The following is a 20,795-nucleotide window of genomic DNA, read 5'->3' as shown; positions in this document are numbered from 1 at the left end:
CCAAAGAAAGGCAGTGCCAAAGAATGCTCAATCTACTGCACAATTGCACTTATCTCACACACTAGTAAAGTAATGCTTAAAATTCTCCAAGCCAGGCTTCAGCAATACGTGAACTGTGAACTTCCAGATGTTCAAGCTGGTTTTAGAAAAGGCAGAGGAACCAGAGATCAAATTGCCAACATCCGATGGATCATTGATAAAGTAAGAGAGTTCCAGAAAAACATCTACTTCTGCTTTATTGACTATGCCAAAGCCTTTGACTGTTTGGATCACATTAAACTGTGGAAAATTCTGAAAGAGATGAGAATACCAGACCACCTGACCTGCCTCTTGAGAAACCTGTATGCAGGTCAGGAAGCAACAGTTAGAACTGGACATGGAACAATGGACTGGTTCCAAATAAGAAAAGGAGCATGTCAAGGCTGTATATTGTCACCCTGCTTATTTAACTTATATGCAGATTACATCATGAGAAACGCTGGGCTGGAGGAAGCACAGGCTGGAATCAAGATTTCCGGGAGAAATATCAATAACCTCAGACATGCAGATGACACCACCCTTAAGGCAGAAAGTGAAGGAGAACTAAAGAGCCTCTTGATGAAGGTGAAAGAGGAGAGTGAAAAAATTGGCTTAAAGTTCAACATTCAGGAAACTAAGATCATGACATCCGGTCCCATCACTTCATGGCAAATAGATGGGGAAACAGTGGAAACAGTGGCTGACTTTATTTTTCTGGGCTTCCAAATCACTGCAGATGGTGATTGCAGCCATGAAATTAAAAGACACCTACTATTTGGAAGGAAGTTATGACCAACCTAGACAGCATATTGAAAAGCAGAGACATTACTTTGCCAACATAGGTCTGTCTAGTCAAAGCTGTGGTTTTTCCACGGTGGTCATATGTGGATGTGAGAGTTGGACTATAAAGAAAGCTGAGCGCCGAAGAATTGATGCTTTTGAACTGTGGTGTTGGAGAAAACTCCTGAGAGTCCCTTGGACTGCAAGGAGATCCACCCAGTCCATCCTAAAGGAAATCAGTCCTGGGTGTTCATTGGAAGGACTGATGCTGAAGCTGAAACTTCAATACTTGGGCCACCTGATGCGAAGAGCTGACTCATTTGAAAAGACCCTCATGCTGGGAAAGATTGATGGCAGGAGGAGAAGGGGAGGACGAAATTGTTGGATGGCATCACTGACTCAGTGGACATGGGTTTGGGTGAACTTTAGGAGTTGGTGATGGACAGGGAGGCCTGATGTGCTGCAGTTCATGGGGTTGCAAAGAGTAGGACACGACTGAGCGACTGAACTGATTCATGTTGATGTATAGCAGAAACCAAGACAATGTCATAAAACAATTATTCTCCAATTTAAAACAAATACTTTTTTAAAAAGAATGATAATGATAACATGTAATGACCTCAGTGCACTATACCTGCATTACTTAAAACTCCTCACTGGCTCTCATAACCTGTGAAAAATCAGTGCTTCCACCAACCTACCCACCTTATTTTGGTTTTGTAGCTACCCAAGACCCTCAGCTCAGTTGGTAAAGAGTTTGCCTGCAATGCAGGAGGCCCGGGTTTGATCCCTTGGTTGGGAAGATCCCCCGGAGAAGGAAATCGCAACCCACTCCAGTATTCTTGCCTGGAGAATCCCATGAACAGAGGAGCCAGGCGGGCCACAGTCCATGGGGTCACAAGAGTTGGACATTATTTAGCATCTAAACCACCACCACCAAGACCCTCAGGGCTGATACAGAAATGTGGTCTAAAAGAGTACAGCTCCCTCTTGTGGGCTGTTAGGTGAGAAGAGAAACTACTTACAGAGAAAAAAGCAAGCAAGATTGGATGACCCCCAGAGTGTAGAATGCCCTGACCCTTGTCTTGGTCCTATTTTTTTTTTTTCAAATTAGGATTCTCCAAAACCTCTGGGAAAATTACATTTTTATAAATGAAAAACAACTTCAAATATGTCCAGGAAGTTACCTATTTAAGACTCTCCTACACGAGTGAGTAGCATCGAAACACATATATTACCATACGTAAAACAGATAGAGAGTGGGAATTTGGAGCTCAACCCAGTGCTCTGTGATCACCTAGAGGGGCGGGGGATGGGGTGGGGTGGGAGGGAGCTTCAAGAGGGAGGCAACATAGGTATGTTTACAGCTGATTGAAATTGCTGTATGGCAGAAACCAACATAACATGGTAAAGCAATTATCGTCTAGTTAAAAATCAGTAAAAGCAAAGGAGCTAGGCAAGTAAAGAACATTAAATAAATAAAGGACTCTCCTACATTTACATGTATGACTGAGTCCTTTTGCTGTCCACCCGAAACTATCAGAACACCACTGATTGGCTATACTCCAATATAAAATAAAAAGCTTTTTAAAAGAGTGAAGGGCTCTCCTTCCGGTGAGCCCCAGCACCAAATCCACACCTCAGGGTTGTAACTTTTATTTTGCTATGCATGCATGCTCAGTTGTGCCTGACTCTGCGCTTCTATGGATAATAGCTCGCCAGGCTCCTCTGCCCATGGAATTCTCTAGGCGAGAATACTGGAGTGGGTTGCCATTTCTTCTTCCAGCGGATCTTCTCTACCTTGGGATCAAATCCCCATCTCCTGCCTCTCCCACATTGACTGGCGGGTTCTGAGCCACTGGGAAGCCCACCAAATTTTAAGCAGGATGCCCAGGGACACTTTTCAGACTATACATCCCAGAATCCTCTGGGATTTCACCAGCTGATTTAGACAACATTGTGGGAAATTTGAAACTGCAGCCCAGTGCTGATATCACCTACCTCTTTGCCTTCACTAGCTCTCAGGTTCAGGATCAGGAAAGATTAATAGTATCAGGCAAGGAGTTGGTGCCTCTTAAGTCTCAACTATTGCAGGTGCTTTTGAACTGTGGTGTTGGGGAAGACTCTTGAGAGTCCCTTGAACTGCAAGGAGATCCAACCAGTCCATCCTAAAGGAAATCAGTTCTGAATGATTCATTGGAAAGGCTGATGCTGAAGCTGAAACTCCAATACTTTGGCCACCTGATGTGAAGAACTGATTCATTTGAAAAGACCCTGATGCTGGGAAAGACTGAAGGCAGGAGGAGAAGGGGACGACAGAGGATGAGATGGTTGGATGACATCACTGAAGCAATGGACATGAGTTTGAGTTGGCTCTGGGAGTTGGTGATGGACAGTGAAGCCTGGAATGCTGCAGTCCATGGGGTCACAAAGAGTCAGACAGACTGGGCGATTGCAGGTGGAGTCTCTTTCATTTCTAGTCCATGTCTTCTGCTTACTGATCATATTTCACCTTTTATCATCTTCCAGTTTTTCTAAGGATTCAATGCAAATTAGTACAACCACTATGGAGAACAGTGTGGAGATTCCTTAAAAAACTGGAAATATAACTGCCATATGACCCAGCAATCCCACTCCTGGGCATACACACCGAGGAAACCAGATCTGAAAGAGACACGTGTACCCCAATGTTCTTCGAAGCACTGTTTATAACAGCCAGGACATGGAAGCAACCTAGATGCCCATCAGCGGACGAATGGATAAAGAAGCTGTAGTACATATATACTATGGAATATTACTCAGCCTTTAAAAAGAATTCACTTGAATCAGTTCTGATGAGATGGATGAAACTGGAGCCCATTATACAGAGTGAAGTAAGCCAGAAAGATAAAGACCAACACAGTATACTAATGCATATATATGGAATTTTAAAAGATGGTAACGATAACCCTATATGCAAAACAGAAAGAGACACAGATGTACAGAACAGACTTTTAGACTCTGTGGGAGAAGGCGAGGGTGGGATGTTTTGAGAGAACAGCATTCAAACAAGTATACTATCAAGGGCGAAACAGATCACCAGCCCAGGTTGGATGCATGGGACAAGTGCTCAGGGCTGGTGCACTGGGAAGACCCAGAGGGATGGGATGGAGAGGGATGCGGGAGGGGGGATTGGGATGGGGAACACATGTAAATCCATGGCTGATTCATGTCAATGTATGGCAAAAACCACTACAATATTGTAAAGTAATTAGCCTCCAACTAATAAAAATAGATGAAAAAAAAAAAAATAAAACACACAGCCTGTGGTCAATGTGACTGGGTGGTGGACAGTTATTTGCATTTCACTGATGTACAACCAGAAACTTTCCTAGAGGAGTGCGCTAGGAGAAAGTAGCTTGCAGAAGTCACAAGCAAGGTATTTTTGGCCTTGTATTCATGATGATTCTTCTATTCTTCCTCTTGTTCACCATTTTATTTACTGGCACACAATAGGAGCTTCACCCATATTTGAACGCCGAGTAAATTCTTTTAAAAATACTTATATCTATTTATCTATTTGGCTGTATCTTAGGTCTTAGTTGCCACCCATGGGATCTTTAGTTGCAGGAAGAGAACTCTTAGCTGTAGCATGTGGGCTCAAGTTCCCTGATCAGGTATTAAACTTGGGCTCCGTACACTGAGCATTGAGCCTAAGCAGCTCAATGGGGAAGTCTTCCCCATCTACAGGGAAGTCCCAAGTAGATGAATTTTTGGTCACAATGGACGTAGAAGAAACATTTGTGAATGGAATTGGTGAGGTCTTCCAGATGCTTCTCCAAGGGGGTAAATCTCACCAACTCTGTGCCAGAGTAGAATTACTTAGCCTATTGTGATTTTAGTTCAACCCAAGAAGTCCTTTTGACCTTTCTTTGTTACCATCAGATTCCTTGGAACTTCATGGAACAGAGGAATCACTCTTTAACGTAGCACCCAGCACATATCCGGCTCAGTAAGTACCTGCTGATAATGTCAGGAACCGTGAGAAGCTCTTGATGAATATTTTAAGGCAACTTGAGATCCTTCCTCCAGCTGCCATTTGAGGAGAAACAGCCTCAGTTCCTTAAAAGTTTTCTCAGGGGACATGGTGAGTTCCTTTATCTAATTTCACCCCCCCCCCATATATGTTGAGGGTGATTTGAGTCTTGCCTTCCCTCTCTCCCCAAGCGCAGGAGGGAACTTTGGAACTTTTTATGTATGGGGACCACGGAAGCCCTGGAAAGGGTCCTTCTCAAATTGCAAGGGAGGATGAGAGTCTCAGAGAGAAGGGGGTTATGGGTCCTTTCAGGGTGTGGGGATGGCTATGACGACAAACCATCAGGACGGGAGAGGCCGTGCCAGACCCTTTCTCAGGAAGAAGAACCCCTTAGGAAGGGGGTGGATGACTCTGAGGGATCCTATTAGGAAAGGATGACATGGGAGGGGACCCTCTCAAAAAGGAGCGACGCCAGGGTTGCCTCCCTCAGGAAGGATAATACTGGGGGCCCCATCAGGGAGGGGACTGACACCATGATTCCCTAAGGAAGTTGGAAAGACCCTGGCGTCGCTCTCGGAAAAAAGAGATGTTAGGGTTCACACTTCAGGAGGGCGAGAGGATGCTGTGACCCCCTCAGGAAGGGGGGAATGATGCCAGGGTCCCTCTAAGAAAGTGGGAACGGCGCAGGGGTCAGTCCCAGGAAGGTAGGCAGGGAGTGACGCCAGGTTCCCTCAGGGTTCCTCGCACCTGCCTCGGTCCAAGCTCCTCAGCTCCGCTCAGTCCTCAGGTGCGAAAAGCTAAGCGGTCGTGCCGCTTATTGGCTGATTTCTTGACTAATGAGAACTAGATAGTCAATCTAGCGCAGGGGGAAGCAAGCTTGCCGCGCGTCCTAGCTACACCTCCTAACCAGTCGGCGCGTGCGCAACTTTCTGTCTGCTGTAGTTCCTCAGACCCACTCTGGGGGGCGCACGGGGGTTCTATCGCCCAGCCCTACCTCCGTCCTCGCCTGTGACCCATTTTATAACAGCACAGACTTGGAAGGGCTGCTGCCAGTATTCAGTGCAATGACTTATGTAAAATAAACAGCGCCAGGCACAAAGTAATCGCCTGGCAAACCGATTATTATTTGCATTTTACAGCGAGGGAAACTGAGGCACAGAAAGAGTAAGTAATATACTCAAAACTAAGTCATTAACTGGCAGTGGCAACCAGAATCCTGTCTGTGTGCTTATCTACCATGCTTTCGTGGCTCCCCGATAACAAATACTGGCAATTTCTTTCCTCTGATTATGAAATAACTTCCTCTTGATTATAAAAGTAATACATGCCCATTGCAAAAATTCAGAAAATATCGAGGACTACACAACAGAAGACACTCTATCACTGGAGACACTTAATATTTTGATGAACAAACTGTCTTTTCTATGCACATACATAAGATGGTATGATGCAGAACATTTTGAAGCCTGCTCTTCTCACTGTGAACATCTTGTCATTTCAATAAATATAGACCCAACTCATTGTTTTTAATAAGTGCATATTACTTCATCATACAGGAAACATAATTTAATGACTTCCTAAGTTTGGACATCTGGGTTTTTTTTTTTTTTTGACATCTGGATTTTTAATTCTTCACTCTTCTGATCAAAACAATAGAATGGGCATTTGGTACCTGCAATTTTAGGTACCAGTTGGTTCTTTAGGATAAGTATTTTTTAAAGTGCAACATCTGTGTTGAATGCATGCTGCTACGTTTTTGATGAATATTGTCAGACCACTCCCAGAAAGTTATATGTGCCAATTTCTACGAGCACTAATGAGCTATGAAAGTGCTTCACCCACCCCTTGGGTGGTCCATTTTTTCATTATTTGCCAATAAGTGAAAAAAGAAAACTGTCTTCATTTTACTTCCTCATATTTTCTGTGCTGAGAAAGGGGGAAATATTACCCACACCTCAGGATTTTGTGCATGTGAACTAAAATAGCAATAATAATATAAAAGTACAATGCAGCTGGGGTTTCCCGGGTGGCACTAATGGTAAAGAACCTGTCTGCCAGTACAGGAGATGAGGAGGCACATGTTCAACCCCTGGGTCAGGAAGATCCCCTGAAGGAGGGCCTGGCAACCCACTCCAGTAATCTTGCCTGGAGAATCCCATGGACAGAGAAGCCTGGTGGGCTACAGTCAATGGGGTCTCAAAGAGTTGGACATGACTGCACACACCAGGCAGCTATCATTGTCAAACAGGCATTGGGTGAAGTAAGATCCCCACCTTATTTCCCCGAATTTTCTCAACACTGTGAGATCACGTCTCAGTCTCAGTTTCCTCATCAGCAAAATGACAGTGCGTATCTCAAGGACAGCTGGAAAGCTGATAAAATAGTCTGAGTGACGAGTCGAGCACAAGGCAGGGCCCTCTAAAGGTTGGGCAAGGCGGAGCCATTTGCCCCAGAACCCTGTAGCCTGCAAGTGGCTGATGTCAACTTCAGAGAATGAAGTGACTCCACCCCTTGCCAGGGCCCCTGTCCTGTTCAGATTACAGAGCTTCTCTGACCTTGCTCATCTTTCCCCAAGGAAAGATGAACTCCCCAACAGGAGAATTTTAAAGAGGCAGCTGACGGTCACATGCTACCTCTGTCCTTTAACCCACATTCTCACACTGTCACCAAGTCTCAACTCAGGAGGCATATAGAACATCACACTTACCCTTTTACACTTCGGAAAACTGAGGCCCGGAGCAAGGAGGCTCAGCCAATTGCTAATTGCTGCAGGCTGGGATTGATACTGTCGCCTCCTGACCCCCAGCCTGACACCCTTTCCCCGACTCTGCTTGCCTTAGGAACACCCTCGGGAAAACATCCGTGTCTCCTCAATGCATCTTGCGCAAAGTTCAGATTCCCTGGCAACTTCTGCCTAGTTTTCCAGCTTCGTTCCTCCCCTCTGGGTCCAGGTTGGTCCCTGCTCCTCTGGGCCACAATATCGCCACGAATCTTTAAGCCAAAGTCAAGCAGGCAAAGCTTTGTGTGCATTCCATCTTCTACATTAACCCTCTTGCTTAAGTGCCAATAAGGAACATTCAGATATAGTAGCCAGTAGCTGCATGCGGCTACTTAACGTAAAAGAAAATTAAAACTCCAATTTGATTGCACTAGCCTCATTTCAAGTCCTTAAGAGCCACCTGGGGCTTAGTGCCTGCCCTGTTAGATACCGCAGACACAGAACGTTTCCACCACCATGAAGTTTCACTGGATAGCTCTCTCTAGTCTGGAACTTTTGTCCTTCCCATTTTACAAATGAAGCAATTGAAGGTCAGAGAGATCATACCCAAGGTCACACAGCTAGAGCTGAGATTTAAATTAATCCTTGGCCACTAGAGACAACTAGCAGAGTAGGTGGTCACGCGTGCATGCTCAGTCGTTCAGTCGTGTCCGCCTCTTTGTGAACTCATGGACTATAGCCCTCCAAGGCTCCTCTGTCCATGGAATTTCCCAGGCAAGAATAATGGAGCGGGTTGCCATTTCCTACTCCAAGGGATCTTCCCAACCCAGGAATTGAACCCAGTCTCTTGCATCTCCTGCACTGGCAGGTGGATTCTTTACCACTGGGCCACCAGGGACGCTGGTCAATCTTTCCTCAAATCCAGGGAAGCTGCCATCATTTTCAGAAGACTCATGCTGTGAATATATACTGATCCCACCGTGCTTAACGGCTTAAGCACTATGTGTGTACGTGTGTTTATTACACACCAGAGGCAGCCAGTATTCTAACCTGAAAGCCTGCATCACAAACACTTCTATCTTTATCCACAAGGGAAGTTCTGCTTGTTAGCATAATGAATGGCAGAAACTCTTAGTTTTACTTGTGAAATCGGGGCTTCTTAATTACCCTGACAAAGGTTGGAAAAATGGGCTCCCATGGGTGGGATTAACAGTATTCAAACATGCATTGTTTAAAATAAATCTGAGACTCACTCACTCCCAACCTTGTATGAAGACACTAGAAAAACAAGAGCTAAAATGTGGCAGCCTGGATGGGAGGGGAGTTTGGGGGAGGATGGATATATGTGTTATGTATGGCTGAGACCCTGTGCTGTCCGCCTGAAACTATCACAACATTGGTAATAGGCTATACCCCAATGCAAAATAAAAAGTTAAAAAAACAAAGAGCTAAAATGCTGAGCCGGTCCTGTGTGAACTTGGGAGGATTCATCTTGCCTGATACACAGCATAAGGTTCACAGGCTTTAGGGTATTAATTTTTGTTTTGTTTTAATGCAGCATTGAGGGGGGCTTCCTAGGTGGCACTAGTGGTAAAGAATCCACCTGTCAATGCAGAAGACATGAGAGACTCGGGTTCGATCCCTGGGTTGGGAAGATCCCCTTGAGAAGAACATGGCAACACACTCTAGTATTCTTGCCTGGAGAATCCCATGGACAGAGGAGCCTGGCAGGCTACAGTCCATGGGGTCACAGAGAGTCAGACACAACTGAAGAGACTTACCATAGCATTGATGGTTCCAACACCATAATGGCTAGAATTCATGAAACTTTCAGATGTCAATTCTCTTGTGCTGGTGCATCAAGTTTACTGTCTTCACAGCAGAATTTGACCCAAGATCTTTTATCATGACCTGGCCACCAGATGTTGGAGGCGTGGTCAATCAGATCCTCTCGGTTTCCAGGAATGACTTTGTGGTACCAGAAGAACCCGAGTTGCGTCAGATATGCTGCACGTTCAGAGAAACAAGGCTTACCTGGGTCTGTGTGCTCTGTCACATCCGACTCTTCTGTGACCCAATGGACTGTAGCCTGCCAGGCTCCTCTGTCCATGTAACTCTCCAGGCAAGAATAGTGGAGTGGGTTGCCATGCCCTCCTCCAGGGGATCTTCCTGACCCAGGGATCAAACACTTGTCTCTTATACTGGCAGGTGGATTCTTTACCTGGGTTTCCTAGCCTCCAAAAACTGTGTGGTCTGAACCCTCGCTTTATAACCCGCAGCAGTCCCTGTGTCTGGACCTGGCCCAGGCCTGGGGGCTGCCTCTTGCCAAGCTCTCAGAACCCCCTCAAGTTCTATCTGCCCAGCGAAGGGCAGGGACTGAGTCCATTCCTTACCCCTACCTGGCCCCAGACAGACAACTCACAAGACACACCTTGAGAAATAGGATGGGAAAAGAAGCCACATCAGCCATGAAGATCAGTGAAAGCCTTGGTTTAATTGGAGACAAGATCGAAGGGTTGAGTATCGATCAGCGGACCGACTGACTGATCGTTAAACTGGACAACACTTGAGCAGCTCCCGGGGGGGTGGGTGTCGTCCTGGGCTCCCCTCCCCTGGGTCCCTGGGGACAGGGAGAGGGGCAGGTGCTGCCCAGCCCTCACCTCCCCCTCTGATCACATGACTCCCTGTTAAACAGCACTGACTCCACACTTCTGGGGGTCTATGGTACAGTTTGTATAATACAGCAGGAATGGAGACTCCCCCTGGGAGACCCCCACCCCTCTTTCCCCTGACTGAGTCAGTGGAGGAAGGGCAAGTTTATTTCCCTTTTTGCCTCTGTAGAATAATTTACAAACCAGCCTTACAGTATGTACAAAAAAAAAAAAAAAAAGAAAGAAAGAAAGAAACCAAAAGAAAAGGCCCCCTCCATTCGCCGGCTGGGACTGAAACTACTTTCGCTACAAAAATGAACCCTGTACAGCATCTTGGGGGTGGGAATGGCGGTACTCCCCACAGGGAAGGACAGACAGATGGAAGGCTGGGGGGAGCTGGGGGCTACAGTACCGTGTGCTCAGAATCGGAGGGGAGGAAGATGAGAGAGGCCGGTCCTGCCCAGCCGCAGAACCAAGCTGAGGGGCAGAGCGGATGGGGGAAGTGGGGGTCTTTCCTTCCAAATAGTCCCCCCATGGCTTGAAGAAAAATGGCCTTGCATCTGTCCATCGTATTGCTCCAGGGAATAGCTAGGGGAAGACAGGGAGGCTTGGCAAGGTGGGGGATGAAAGGAGAAATGACTTTGATGCCAGGGTGGGGTGGGCTGCCCAGAAAGGGGATGTAGGTGTACACTGTTATTGCTTCCTCCTAGGGCAAAGAGTTGGGGGTGGGCAGGAGGATGCTGGGGAGGGGGCATACCCAGGACAGGAACTCTGGGCCTGGCCCCGCCCCACTCGAGGTGCAAGTGGGAGCCACTGCAACCCCCTCTCCTATGGCCGTGGGAATCATTAAGGCAGAAACAAGAGGAGAAGCAGCTGGAAGGAAGGGGGGTGGCTCCAAATCATCCCCCCTCTCCAAACGGAGAAAATTCAAACCAAAACCCGGAGTGGAAGAGGAAAGGGGTGATGAGTGGAGGGGAAAGTGGGATCAGGCCCTCCTCAAACCTCAGACCCCAGGTTGGTGGTGTGAATGTCCCTCTGACACCCTCCCCTTGCCTCCTGAAGCCCCATGGTTCCCTCGAGTCAGTATTGCCAGGTTTGTGCAAAATGAGGCGGAAGACTTCTGGGGAGGGGAGGGCAGAAAGCCAGAGTAGGACTGGAGCTGGGGCCCCCCCTACATTGGGCGACCCCTCCCCACCCCCAGGGGCCCCACCCAGAATGGCTATTCCTGGCTGGGTTCTAGAGATCCTCCCAAAATTCAGAAGAAGTCTGGAGGGAGATTCTACACCAGGCAAAGAGCCCCAAGAGGCCGGAAGACTAAGCCTGGAACCTGGGTGACGGTGGTGAGGAGTGGGGGCTGACGAGGTAGGGTGGGGGGGGGGTGGTTGGAACTCGACAAGGGGAGCCGGGAACAGGAGCGTCTACAGTTGCTGTGTTTCATCCTGTTTTTTTTTTTTTTTTTCTTTTTCTAAAAATGTAACAATTAAAATTCCAAAAATAAAATCACTTCCGGGACCTCAGCCCCTGGTTCCCCAGCCCCCACCTCCAAAAAGAGGCCCCTGGGTGGGGGTGGGGGGGAAAGAGGAAAAAAAGAAAAGAGAAAAAAAACCCACTTTTCTGTTTTCTTTTTTCTCAGGAGGCCCAAGAGTCTTTGAGGCAGTGGAGGAGGTCAGGGGGTGATGGTGGTGGCGGTGGCGGGTGGCACGGAGGCCAACCGGGTGCAGGGACTGACGCTCAGGTCGGGCCACCAGCTGACCCCCAGCCTCCGGGAGCTGGAAGTGCTCCAGGAGTGGGATCGTCGCCAGATGTCCCCGTGCAGGCACAGCATGCCCTCTTGGCAGCCTGATGCTCTTTTTGGGCCCCCACCTCGGCCGCCATGGAGGGGAGGCCCAGAAGGCCCGGGTCGTCCTCTGGAGGGGGCGGTGTCCTCAAGGCAAGTGGAGCAAGGCTATTAGGAGACAGGGCAGGGATGCTGTGGCGGCAGCCCACGTAGACATCCACGGATGCGCCTCGGGGCACGGACACATACTGACCAGCTGCCACACTACCTGTGGCGTCCACTCGCCGGGTCAAGTACATTTCCTCTATCTCCACCTCCGCAGACGGATCCTGGCCATCAAGCTCCAAAGGGCCTTCAGGTGGGGAGGCGTCCTGGGCCGTGTACAATTCCTGAACTGCAACTGCGCCTGGGACACTGCACACCTCCTCCTCTTCCTCGTCCAGCGTCAGCTCGAATTGGAACTTGTCTGGTGGTGGGGGGTGGCCCGGTCCCCCAGGCTCCTCCTCGGGCGGTGGCGAGGGGCTTTGCCGAATGGCGCTGTAGTACCAGTCCCGGTTGTCCTCCAGAGTGTCCAGGATCTCTTGGGCGTCTGGGTGGACCAAGTCAGCCCACGTCTCCCACAGCGGGTGTACGATATAGTCGATGAAACCCACCTGAGGGAGCGGGAGGGAAGCAGAAACCAGAGATGGCACCACCATGTTGCGGGATCTGATAAAATTTAAAAGAGGCTGGTGCAGGGAACTTCCCCGGTCATCCAGGTAAGGTTAGGACTCTGCACTTCCATGGCAGGTGGACAGGGTTCAATCCCTGATCTGGGAACTGAGATCCTGCATGCCACGCAGTGCAGCAAAAACTAAATAAAAATAAGAGATACTGATGCCATTTGACCTAGCAAGTTTGCTTCTCCAGATCCACCCTAGAAAACCTCTTGTGTAAGTAAGGGGAAAATAATCACATATGAGATGTAAACAAAAACTGGAAACACCTCTATATATACCTCAGACGGGAATTAGTTTTTAAAAATGGTGGTAAGTCACAGATATTCATGAAAGCCCCCACCCCCCCTTTTTTTTGTGCCTCGCTGTGTGGCTTGCAGGATTTTAGTTCCCAGAATGCATGTGTTCTCAGTTGCTAAGTTGTGTCCAACTCTTTGAGGCCCCATGGACTGTAGCCAGCCACACTCCTCTGTTCATGGGATTTTCCCAGCAAGAATGAAAAAAAAAAAAAATATTGGAGTGGGTTGCCATTTCCTTCTCCAAGGGATCTTCCCAACTCAGGGATCAAACCCTTGTCTCCTGCATTGGCAGGCAGATTCTTTACCACTGAGCCACCTGGGAAGCCCATGGGCATACTACACAGCAGTGAAAAAGGATGAGTTTAATTTATGTGTAATAAGGTGGATAGATCTCAAGTCACTGTTGGGAAAAAATAAATAAAAAATAAGAATATACTGATACAATTTATATTTTTAACAAAGCTAAGCCTACAAACTATTCCTATTAAGTTACCTGTGAATATAAATGCATAACAAAACAAATAAATCTGGTTTTCATCAGGGATTAGGGGGCTATGTGGATGACCAGGGGACATTTGGAAGTGTCTGGACACAGTTTCGGCTATTACCACAGGAAAGGGAGGGTGTTCCTCGCATCCCGTAGGCGGAGGCCAAGGATACTGCTCAGCACCTTAGAATGTAGAGGGTGGGCCCACCACAGAGAATGAGCCATCCTCAAACTTCAATAGTGCTGAGGCTGGGTAACCCTGCATGGGAAACATACACACACCAAGACAAGAAGAGGAGATCTCACCAGGGAAGAGGCTAGGAGCAGGGAGAGTGAGAAACTCTCATGCTCAGAAGCTTTATCCTTTTTATTTGTTTAGGCCAGCTGCATGGCATGTGGGTTCCTAATCCTCCGACCAGGGATGGAACCCATCGCCCTGCACTGGGAGAATGGAGTCTTAACCACTAGACCTCCAGCGAAGTCCCCGAAGTGTCCTTTACAAGACCATCTTTCTGTCCCTTTTGTTAAACAGGCAGATGACAAAGCTGAGTCATTTCAGTCCCTTTCAAAATCCATCAGGACTTCCCTGGTGGCACAGTGGATAAGAATCTGCCTGCCAATGCAGGGGATATGGGTTCGATCCCTGGTCTGGGAAGACCCCATATGCCATGGAGCAAATAAGCTGGTGCACGATAGCTTCTGAATCCATGGCTCTAGGGCCCATGAGCTGCAACTACTGAGCCTGTGTGCTGCAATTACTGGAGCCCACACACCTAGAACCTGTGCTCCACAACAAGAGAAGCCCAGACACCTCAATGAAGAGTAGCCTCTGCTCACTGCAACTAGAGAAAGTCTGAAGGAGCAACGAAGACCCGTGCGACAAGAAAAAAAAAAAATCCATCAAAACTCAGGCCCAAAATGAGTGGCCAGATCATAGGGGAACCAAGAGGCTGAACAGACACGAGGTCTGTAACTAATGGTCAGATGAATATTATTAGTGATGTTATGGCAGTCGCAACAAATGAGTTAGAACTGTCTGGGCGCAAATCTACAAATTAAGGAATTGGAGGTTCAGTTCAGTTGTTCTGTGGATTACCTATTTCTCATCATGATAGAGAAGGAAAAAAAAAAAACCTTGACACTGTGGATGGGCAGCTTAGGGCCTCCTGGGGCCTTGGAGCTCCAGGCCAGGATGTGAGGTAGGGGGGCTTTCCCTGCTCCCTCCCAGCACCCCAAGACTCTACCTGAGACTTTTCCACTGAGGCTGTGTGCTTGTCGCACATGGGACTGATCTCCATGCCTCGCTCACGTTCGCGGTCGCCCTGCTGGAAGAACTCGGCCATGATGCGGTCGGTCCACTGGCGGTAAAGCTCCAGCGGCTTGGTGGGGTTGCTAAGGTCTGCGCAGTGCACCATGTTCCGTAGAACCTGAGTGGGATGGAAGGGCCTTTAGAGGCCATGGCCCCGACCCAGTTTCAGGCCCCAGGCTTTCTTACTTTCCCTTTGGAAAGAGAGTAGGGGGTGGGGCGGGGAGGTGGGTAAGGGGAGAGATGGATGGAGGAAGAGGAGGTGAGGGAAAAGGGAGATGAGTGGAGGAGAGAAGGGGAGAGATGAGAGGTGAGAGGTGGCTGATGAGCAAAGGGCAGAAGGAGGGAAGGGAAAAGAGGCAGTGGGGGAGACAGAGGTGTGTGAGGAATGGAGACAGGGTTTGATGAAGAAAGGGAAAAGGGGGCTTCCCTGGTGGCTCAGTGGTCAAGAATTCACCTGCCAGTGCACAAGACAGAGGTCTGATCCCTGGTCTGGGAAGACCCCACAAGCTGAAGGGTAATTGGGCCTGTGTGTCACAACTATTAAGCCTGTGCTCTAGAGCTTGGGAGCCTCAACTACTGAGCCCACATGCCGCAGGAACTACTGAAGCCCGCGCACCCTAGAGCCTGTACTCTGCAACGAGAGAAACCACCACAATGAGGAGTCTGTGCACTGCAACTAGAGTGTAGTTCCCACTTGCCCCAACTAGAGAAAAACCTGCGCAGCAATGAAGACCCAGCATGGCCATAAACAAACAAACAAAAAAAACACATTATGTTAAAAAAAGAAAGGGAAGAGGGAATTGGGTGAGATGGGGGAGATGGGTTAGATGGCAGAGGAGAGAAAAGACAAGGAAGATAGGCAACCTGTGAGCTGAGGGCAGAATGAGGGACAGCAACCCAGACCTAAGGCAGGACAGGAGGGAAAGAGTCCTTATATGGTGTGTGTGTGGGGGGCACCTGGATGCGGTCGGAATAGTTATCCAGCAAGAGAACCCCCGAGCTGGTCACTTTCTTAGTCTCCACCATGGTCTTCAGGTCAGCCAGGAGGGTCATGTGCTTGGACATATCCGTGGCCAGCACCTGTGGGCAAGGAGTTGTCCTGGGGGCCCTTGAAGCCTAGCCACCCTCTGTGCCCACCCAACCCAAAGTTTTCATGGAGCACAATCAGCCCGGGGAATTCCCTGGCAGATCAGCTTCCACTGAAGGGGGCACAGGTTTGATTCCCGGTCAAGGAACTAAGATCCCACCTTATGCAGGGGGTGGGGGAAAAAAAATCCTAGCCCTCACAACCCCCTCCCAAAGGACGGCTCTCCTACTCGGGGCCTGTCCATCCCAGACTCAGACCAGACCCTCCCCAAATTCCCCTCGGCCCAAAGGCGGCCTTCCGCACTGTCCCCGCCCACCATGTCGATGACCATCTTGCGCAGGCTCTGCCGCTGGCGCTTGCCGAGGTTCTGGAAGATGTCACAGTTGTCTTCCTGCAGCAGCTTGAAGCCCACGGCCAGGTGGTGATTCTCCAGCACCGACTCGTCATTGTACATGAGCGCCAGTTCCGAATCTGGGGCCCAGGTCAGGTTGGGGCAGTCAGAGGATGAGATGACCCACCCAGGATGTCCCCCGCGGGGAGGGGCCACTGTAGGCCCCGCCCACAACCCAGCAGGCCCCACCTCCAGCCCAGCAGGCCCCGCCCTCACAGAGGGCCACTCACTGGTGTTGATGAGGAACTGATTGGAAACTCCAGGGTGGTCCACGTCGTGGATGGCGGCCGCGAAGAGGGCAGCGAGAATCTCCAGGTCCGTGAACACGGCCTGGGGGCGGAGCAAGGGGGTCAGAGAAAGGCAGGGGTTAGAAAGGGGCAGTCAGAGACAGGGTGAAAGAGAAATGGGAGAGTCAAGAAAGATGGGGGGTCAGGAGAGAGAGGAACAGAGTCAAAGAGAGATGAAGGTCAGGGACCCAGGGTCAGAGAGAGAAACAGGAGATTTAAGATGGGCAGTGGGGGAGGGTAGGCTGGAGAGACGGGGTGCCCAGGTGGTGCTCACATCCAATGCCGGTGTGGCCAGCAGCACATGGGTGGACTGCAGCACGTCGGCCGCGTGCAGGCTGTTGTGGTAAGCCACATCCGGGTGGTAGTGGTCCTCTAGGGTCAGCATGTATGTCACCATAGTGTCCACTGGGATGCGGAACTTTTTCAGCAGGTCCCGCTCCTGCGGGCAGATGTTGGGGGACGGTGACCCTCCCTGGCCCTCAGCTCCTCACCCCTCCCCCTCCCTCACAGCTGGCCCCACTCAGCCCACCCTGCCAAGAATCTCACCCTACCTGGAATATCGTGTACATGATGCAGCTGAGGGAGCGGCCCCCAGCGTAATCTGACACGCGAAAGATGTTCAGGCCCCACTTGTTCAGGTTTTCCAGTTCCTGGTGGAGACGGAGGCCACAGGTCAGGAGCCCCTTGAGGCCAGGACCCTCTAGACTCTTTTCTAGGAGTTCAGAGGTGTTAGTTACTCTGTCGTGGCCAACTCTTTGCGACCCCATGGACTGTATGTAGCCAGCCAGGCTCCTCTATCCATGGAATTCTCCAGGCAAGCATACTGGAGTGAGTAGCCCTTCCCTTCTCCGGGGATCTTTCCCACCCAGGGATTGAACCTGGTTTCCTGTGTTGTAGGCAGATGCTTTACCATCTGAGCCAGGTGTTCAGAACCCTGGTCTGAATAGTGGGACCATTATCACTCAACCAGTGGGTAGGTGTGCTCAGCAGTATAGAATTTACCACTCAGGTCCTACTGGGCCACAAAATAACAAAGCAACCCCAGTGTCTACTGAGTGCCTATGAGCTACCCAGCATTGCACGAAGCGCTTGATTTCACATGGCAGGTGAAGGAACCCAAACTCCAAGCAGTGATAAGACTTACCCAAGACCTTACATCTCACAAGCGGCAAGGCTGGGATGTGAACCCAGTGTGACTGACCCAAAAGCACGGTTCAGCCTCAGTTAAACTGCTCTTGGGCACCGGGAGGAAAGGAACATGGGCTAGTTTTTCATGTCTTCCCAGAATTCAGAGCAGTGCCAGGGACCTCGCTGGTCGTCCAGTGGATTCTGCACTTCCACTGCAAGGAGCGTGGGTTCGATCCTTGGTCAGGGAACGAAGATCCCTCATGCCCTACTGCATGGCCCCCTAAAATGTGCCAGTACACAGTAAGTGCTTAATAAACACTGGGTAACTGCATATAGCACATCGAGGGTTACAAGAAAAGCCAGCTGAGGGAGCCGCTGAGCTGTGTGTCAAGTCCATTGTACAAGTCAATGTGGGAGTCCTTTGGCCTAAGATTTCATGGAAAAGCCAGGAGGCAAATCTGGGTTTGGTCTGTAGTGGATGCTGATGGATTCTGTGCAGATTCCTTCCACTGGTAAGCGTGTCCACCCCCAGCTGCTGTAGCTGTCACACATTCTCACAGCTGTCCTTTCTCAGCAACCTGCTCTGGGGGTGACACGAAGATCCCACATGCTATGTGGTGTGGCCAAAAAAAAAAAAAAACAAAAAACACCCTCCACAAAACTGCTGTTTCTCTGCTATAGCTATGTAGAAGGGGTGAGGGCATTCACCCTGGGGATAGCCTCCAGTCTATGACAAAAGGCCAGTGCAGCCAGCAGAAGACTTTCCTGGTGGTACAGTGGATAAGAGTCTGCTACCAATCCTGGTTTGACCCCTGGTTTGGGAAGATCTCATCTGCCACAGAGCAACTAAGCCTGTGAGCCACAGCTGTGGAGATGGTGCTCTGGAGTCCGAGAGCTGCAACCACTGAACCCACGTGCCACAACTGCTGAGCCCCCGTGTCACAACTACTGAAGCCCGTGTGCCTAGAGCCTGTGCTCTGCAACAAGAGAAGCCACTGCCATGAGAAGCCCACGCACCGCAACAAAGAGTAGCCCCCACTCGCTGCAACTAGAGAAAGCCAGTGCACAGCAATGAAGACTCAGTGCAGCCAAAAATTAACTAATTAATTAAAAAAAATAGGCCAGCAGGCTTGCCTCAAGGTTGGGTTCAGCTCAGTGGTGCTGTTCATACCCCAGAGCCTCGTTGATTCCAGCTGAGACCACCCACCTCTTTGCTCATTAGCTCCTTCCTATACTGCTTCCTGGACTTCTCAGGTAGCACTAGTGGTAAAGAGCCCGCTTATCAATGCAGGAGATTCGGATTTGATCCCTGGGTGAGAAAGATCCCCTGGAGGAGGGCATGGCAACCCATTCCAGTATTCTTGCCTGGAGAATCCCATGGACAGGCACACAGCGCATACTGCTTCCTTCACTTCTCTCCTGAGAGTCTCAAAAGGCAGGTATACCAGAATCCTTATCTCAGTCTGACCCAAAGCCCAGTCCTTCCCTGCCCCCGCCCCCAGAACCCCGCCCCGCCCCCGCTGAGGCCCCACCCACTTGGGCCAGGAGCTCTTCTTGATCAGTCTTCACCCCAAAGCGGGGGATGCTGGAATCACTGAGGCTGCTGCTGTGCGTCAGCTTCTTCACCCCAGTGATCTGAGACATGGGCTGGAGCTGTGGCCCAGGGGCTGGGGGCTGCTGGCAAGGTCTCTGCCGTGGCGCTTGCTGTTTTTCCCGATCTTTGATCGTGGGTGATGGGATCTCCACTTCATTCCGCTTGTCTGGGGAAGATAGAGGAGAGGCAAGCATGATTACCCCACAGAAGCTCCCTCATCTGGCTCTCAGACCGTGCCTGCCTTACCCCTCAAGCCCTAAAAATTCTCACCCAGGAGGGCAGATCTAGTCCTGGTGTCATGCTGTTGGTTGCTTATAGACTGGAAACCAGAGCGGAGGCAGGAATTCTTCTGGGAGGTGGTGGGCTGGAGTGGGGACCCCAGGGCCAGACGAGAGCTGTGGGGTAGTCCCAGTCCAATCACCAAGTTTGGCGAGGGGGTGGCATGGGAAGTCAGGAGGCAGGGTGGGGGTGCTAGAGAGGGCCTCTGCCTGCCTCGGATAGGCAAGGACCCTTCTCGGGCTGGGAAGAGAGCCCCGTGGTGACCCAGAGGGCTGGTGGGGGTGGACAGCGTTGGGAGGTGGGAAGGAAGGGTGGTCTCTGGCTCCATGGGCCCACCCCTACCCTCTGGACATCAGCCTGCCTGGGGGCCAGCCCCAGAAGTCTCTTTTCCTGAGCTCTTTAGGCCTTCCAGAGTCCAGCCAGGGCCACCCATTGTGACCTGGGTCCCACCAGTCAATGACATGGCCTAAGAGGGCTCATTTGCATGCTGTGCTCTTATTGGCTGGGTCTTTGGCATTCAGGCACTTCACACCCTCACTGGCGGGAATGTTTGAAACTCTGAAACCTTCTTTCCAGCTTGGTTGGGGGGGACAGGTAGCCTGAATTTGGGGAACTTTGGTGATCAATTCTGAAGGTGAAGTTACCCTGACTTTTTCAGGGATAGTCTCAGTAAAGGCTCTTGGCTTCAGGATTGGGGGGGGGGGCGCTGACCTTGGAGGTCCTTGTAGGCTGAAGGGTTCCAGTGAATTTGGGGTATTCTACCTTTAAGTTTCTGAGTTAAGGAATTCTCCAGAGTTTGGGGAATCACTGTATAGGTTTAAGTTAAGCCAGAGAATCCTATTGAATTTGGGTATCTAAAGTTTGGGGGTCTACTGAATTTGTGGGGATTGTACCAAGTTTGAGCATTCTACTGAATTGGGGAGATTTCAGCTTGGAGGTTTTTAAAAACTTTGGGGGTCTTAATGGGCTTTTAAGGGCAGGAATTCCCTTAAATTTGAGAATCCCACTGAGTCCAGGCATCTCTCTTGAGTTTGAGGGGTCTTCCGAGTTTGGGGCAAGGAAATTCAAGGTTGGAGATTCTACTGAATTTTGGGAGACTTTGAGTTCTATTTGAGTTTGGGGGTTTCTTGGGGTCCTTGAGTTTGAGAGTTCCAATGGGGTCCCACTGAGTTTGGAGGGACTTTTCAGCTTTAAATGTAGGGGTTCTACAGGAGTTGGGGTCTCACTAAATTGGAGGGTATCAGAGTGTAGGAACTTT

General features: G+C 49.8%; 1 protein-coding gene across 7 annotated transcripts in view; it reads right to left on the bottom strand.

Moving 5' to 3' along the window:
• Nucleotides 1-10,006: 10,006 nt before the first annotated feature.
• Nucleotides 10,007-20,795, bottom strand: part of PDE4A (phosphodiesterase 4A) — a 49,185-nt gene continuing 38,396 nt past the window's right edge. For all 7 annotated transcript variants that reach the window (XM_070464222.1, XM_020902371.2, XM_070464218.1 and 4 more), the window contains 8 exons: nt 19,201-19,424; nt 17,088-17,186; nt 16,811-16,975; nt 16,480-16,579; nt 16,175-16,329; nt 15,729-15,851; nt 14,707-14,889; nt 10,007-12,613 (listed from right to left, as the gene is read on the bottom strand). In XM_070464222.1, coding sequence (XP_070320323.1) covers nt 11,915-12,613; nt 14,707-14,889; nt 15,729-15,851; nt 16,175-16,329; nt 16,480-16,579; nt 16,811-16,975; nt 17,088-17,186; nt 19,201-19,424 — 1,748 coding nt within the window. In that variant the 3' untranslated portion in view covers nt 10,007-11,914. The remainder of the gene's footprint in view (nt 12,614-14,706; nt 14,890-15,728; nt 15,852-16,174; nt 16,330-16,479; nt 16,580-16,810; nt 16,976-17,087; nt 17,187-19,200; nt 19,425-20,795) is intronic.

The sequence above is a fragment of the Odocoileus virginianus genome, chromosome 3 (assembly GCF_023699985.2).
Source record: "Odocoileus virginianus isolate 20LAN1187 ecotype Illinois chromosome 3, Ovbor_1.2, whole genome shotgun sequence".
In the NCBI taxonomy this organism is placed as follows: domain Eukaryota; kingdom Metazoa; phylum Chordata; class Mammalia; order Artiodactyla; family Cervidae; genus Odocoileus; species Odocoileus virginianus.
The sequence above is the reverse complement of the archived record's forward strand: the minus strand, read 5'-3'. Positions and strand labels throughout refer to the sequence as shown.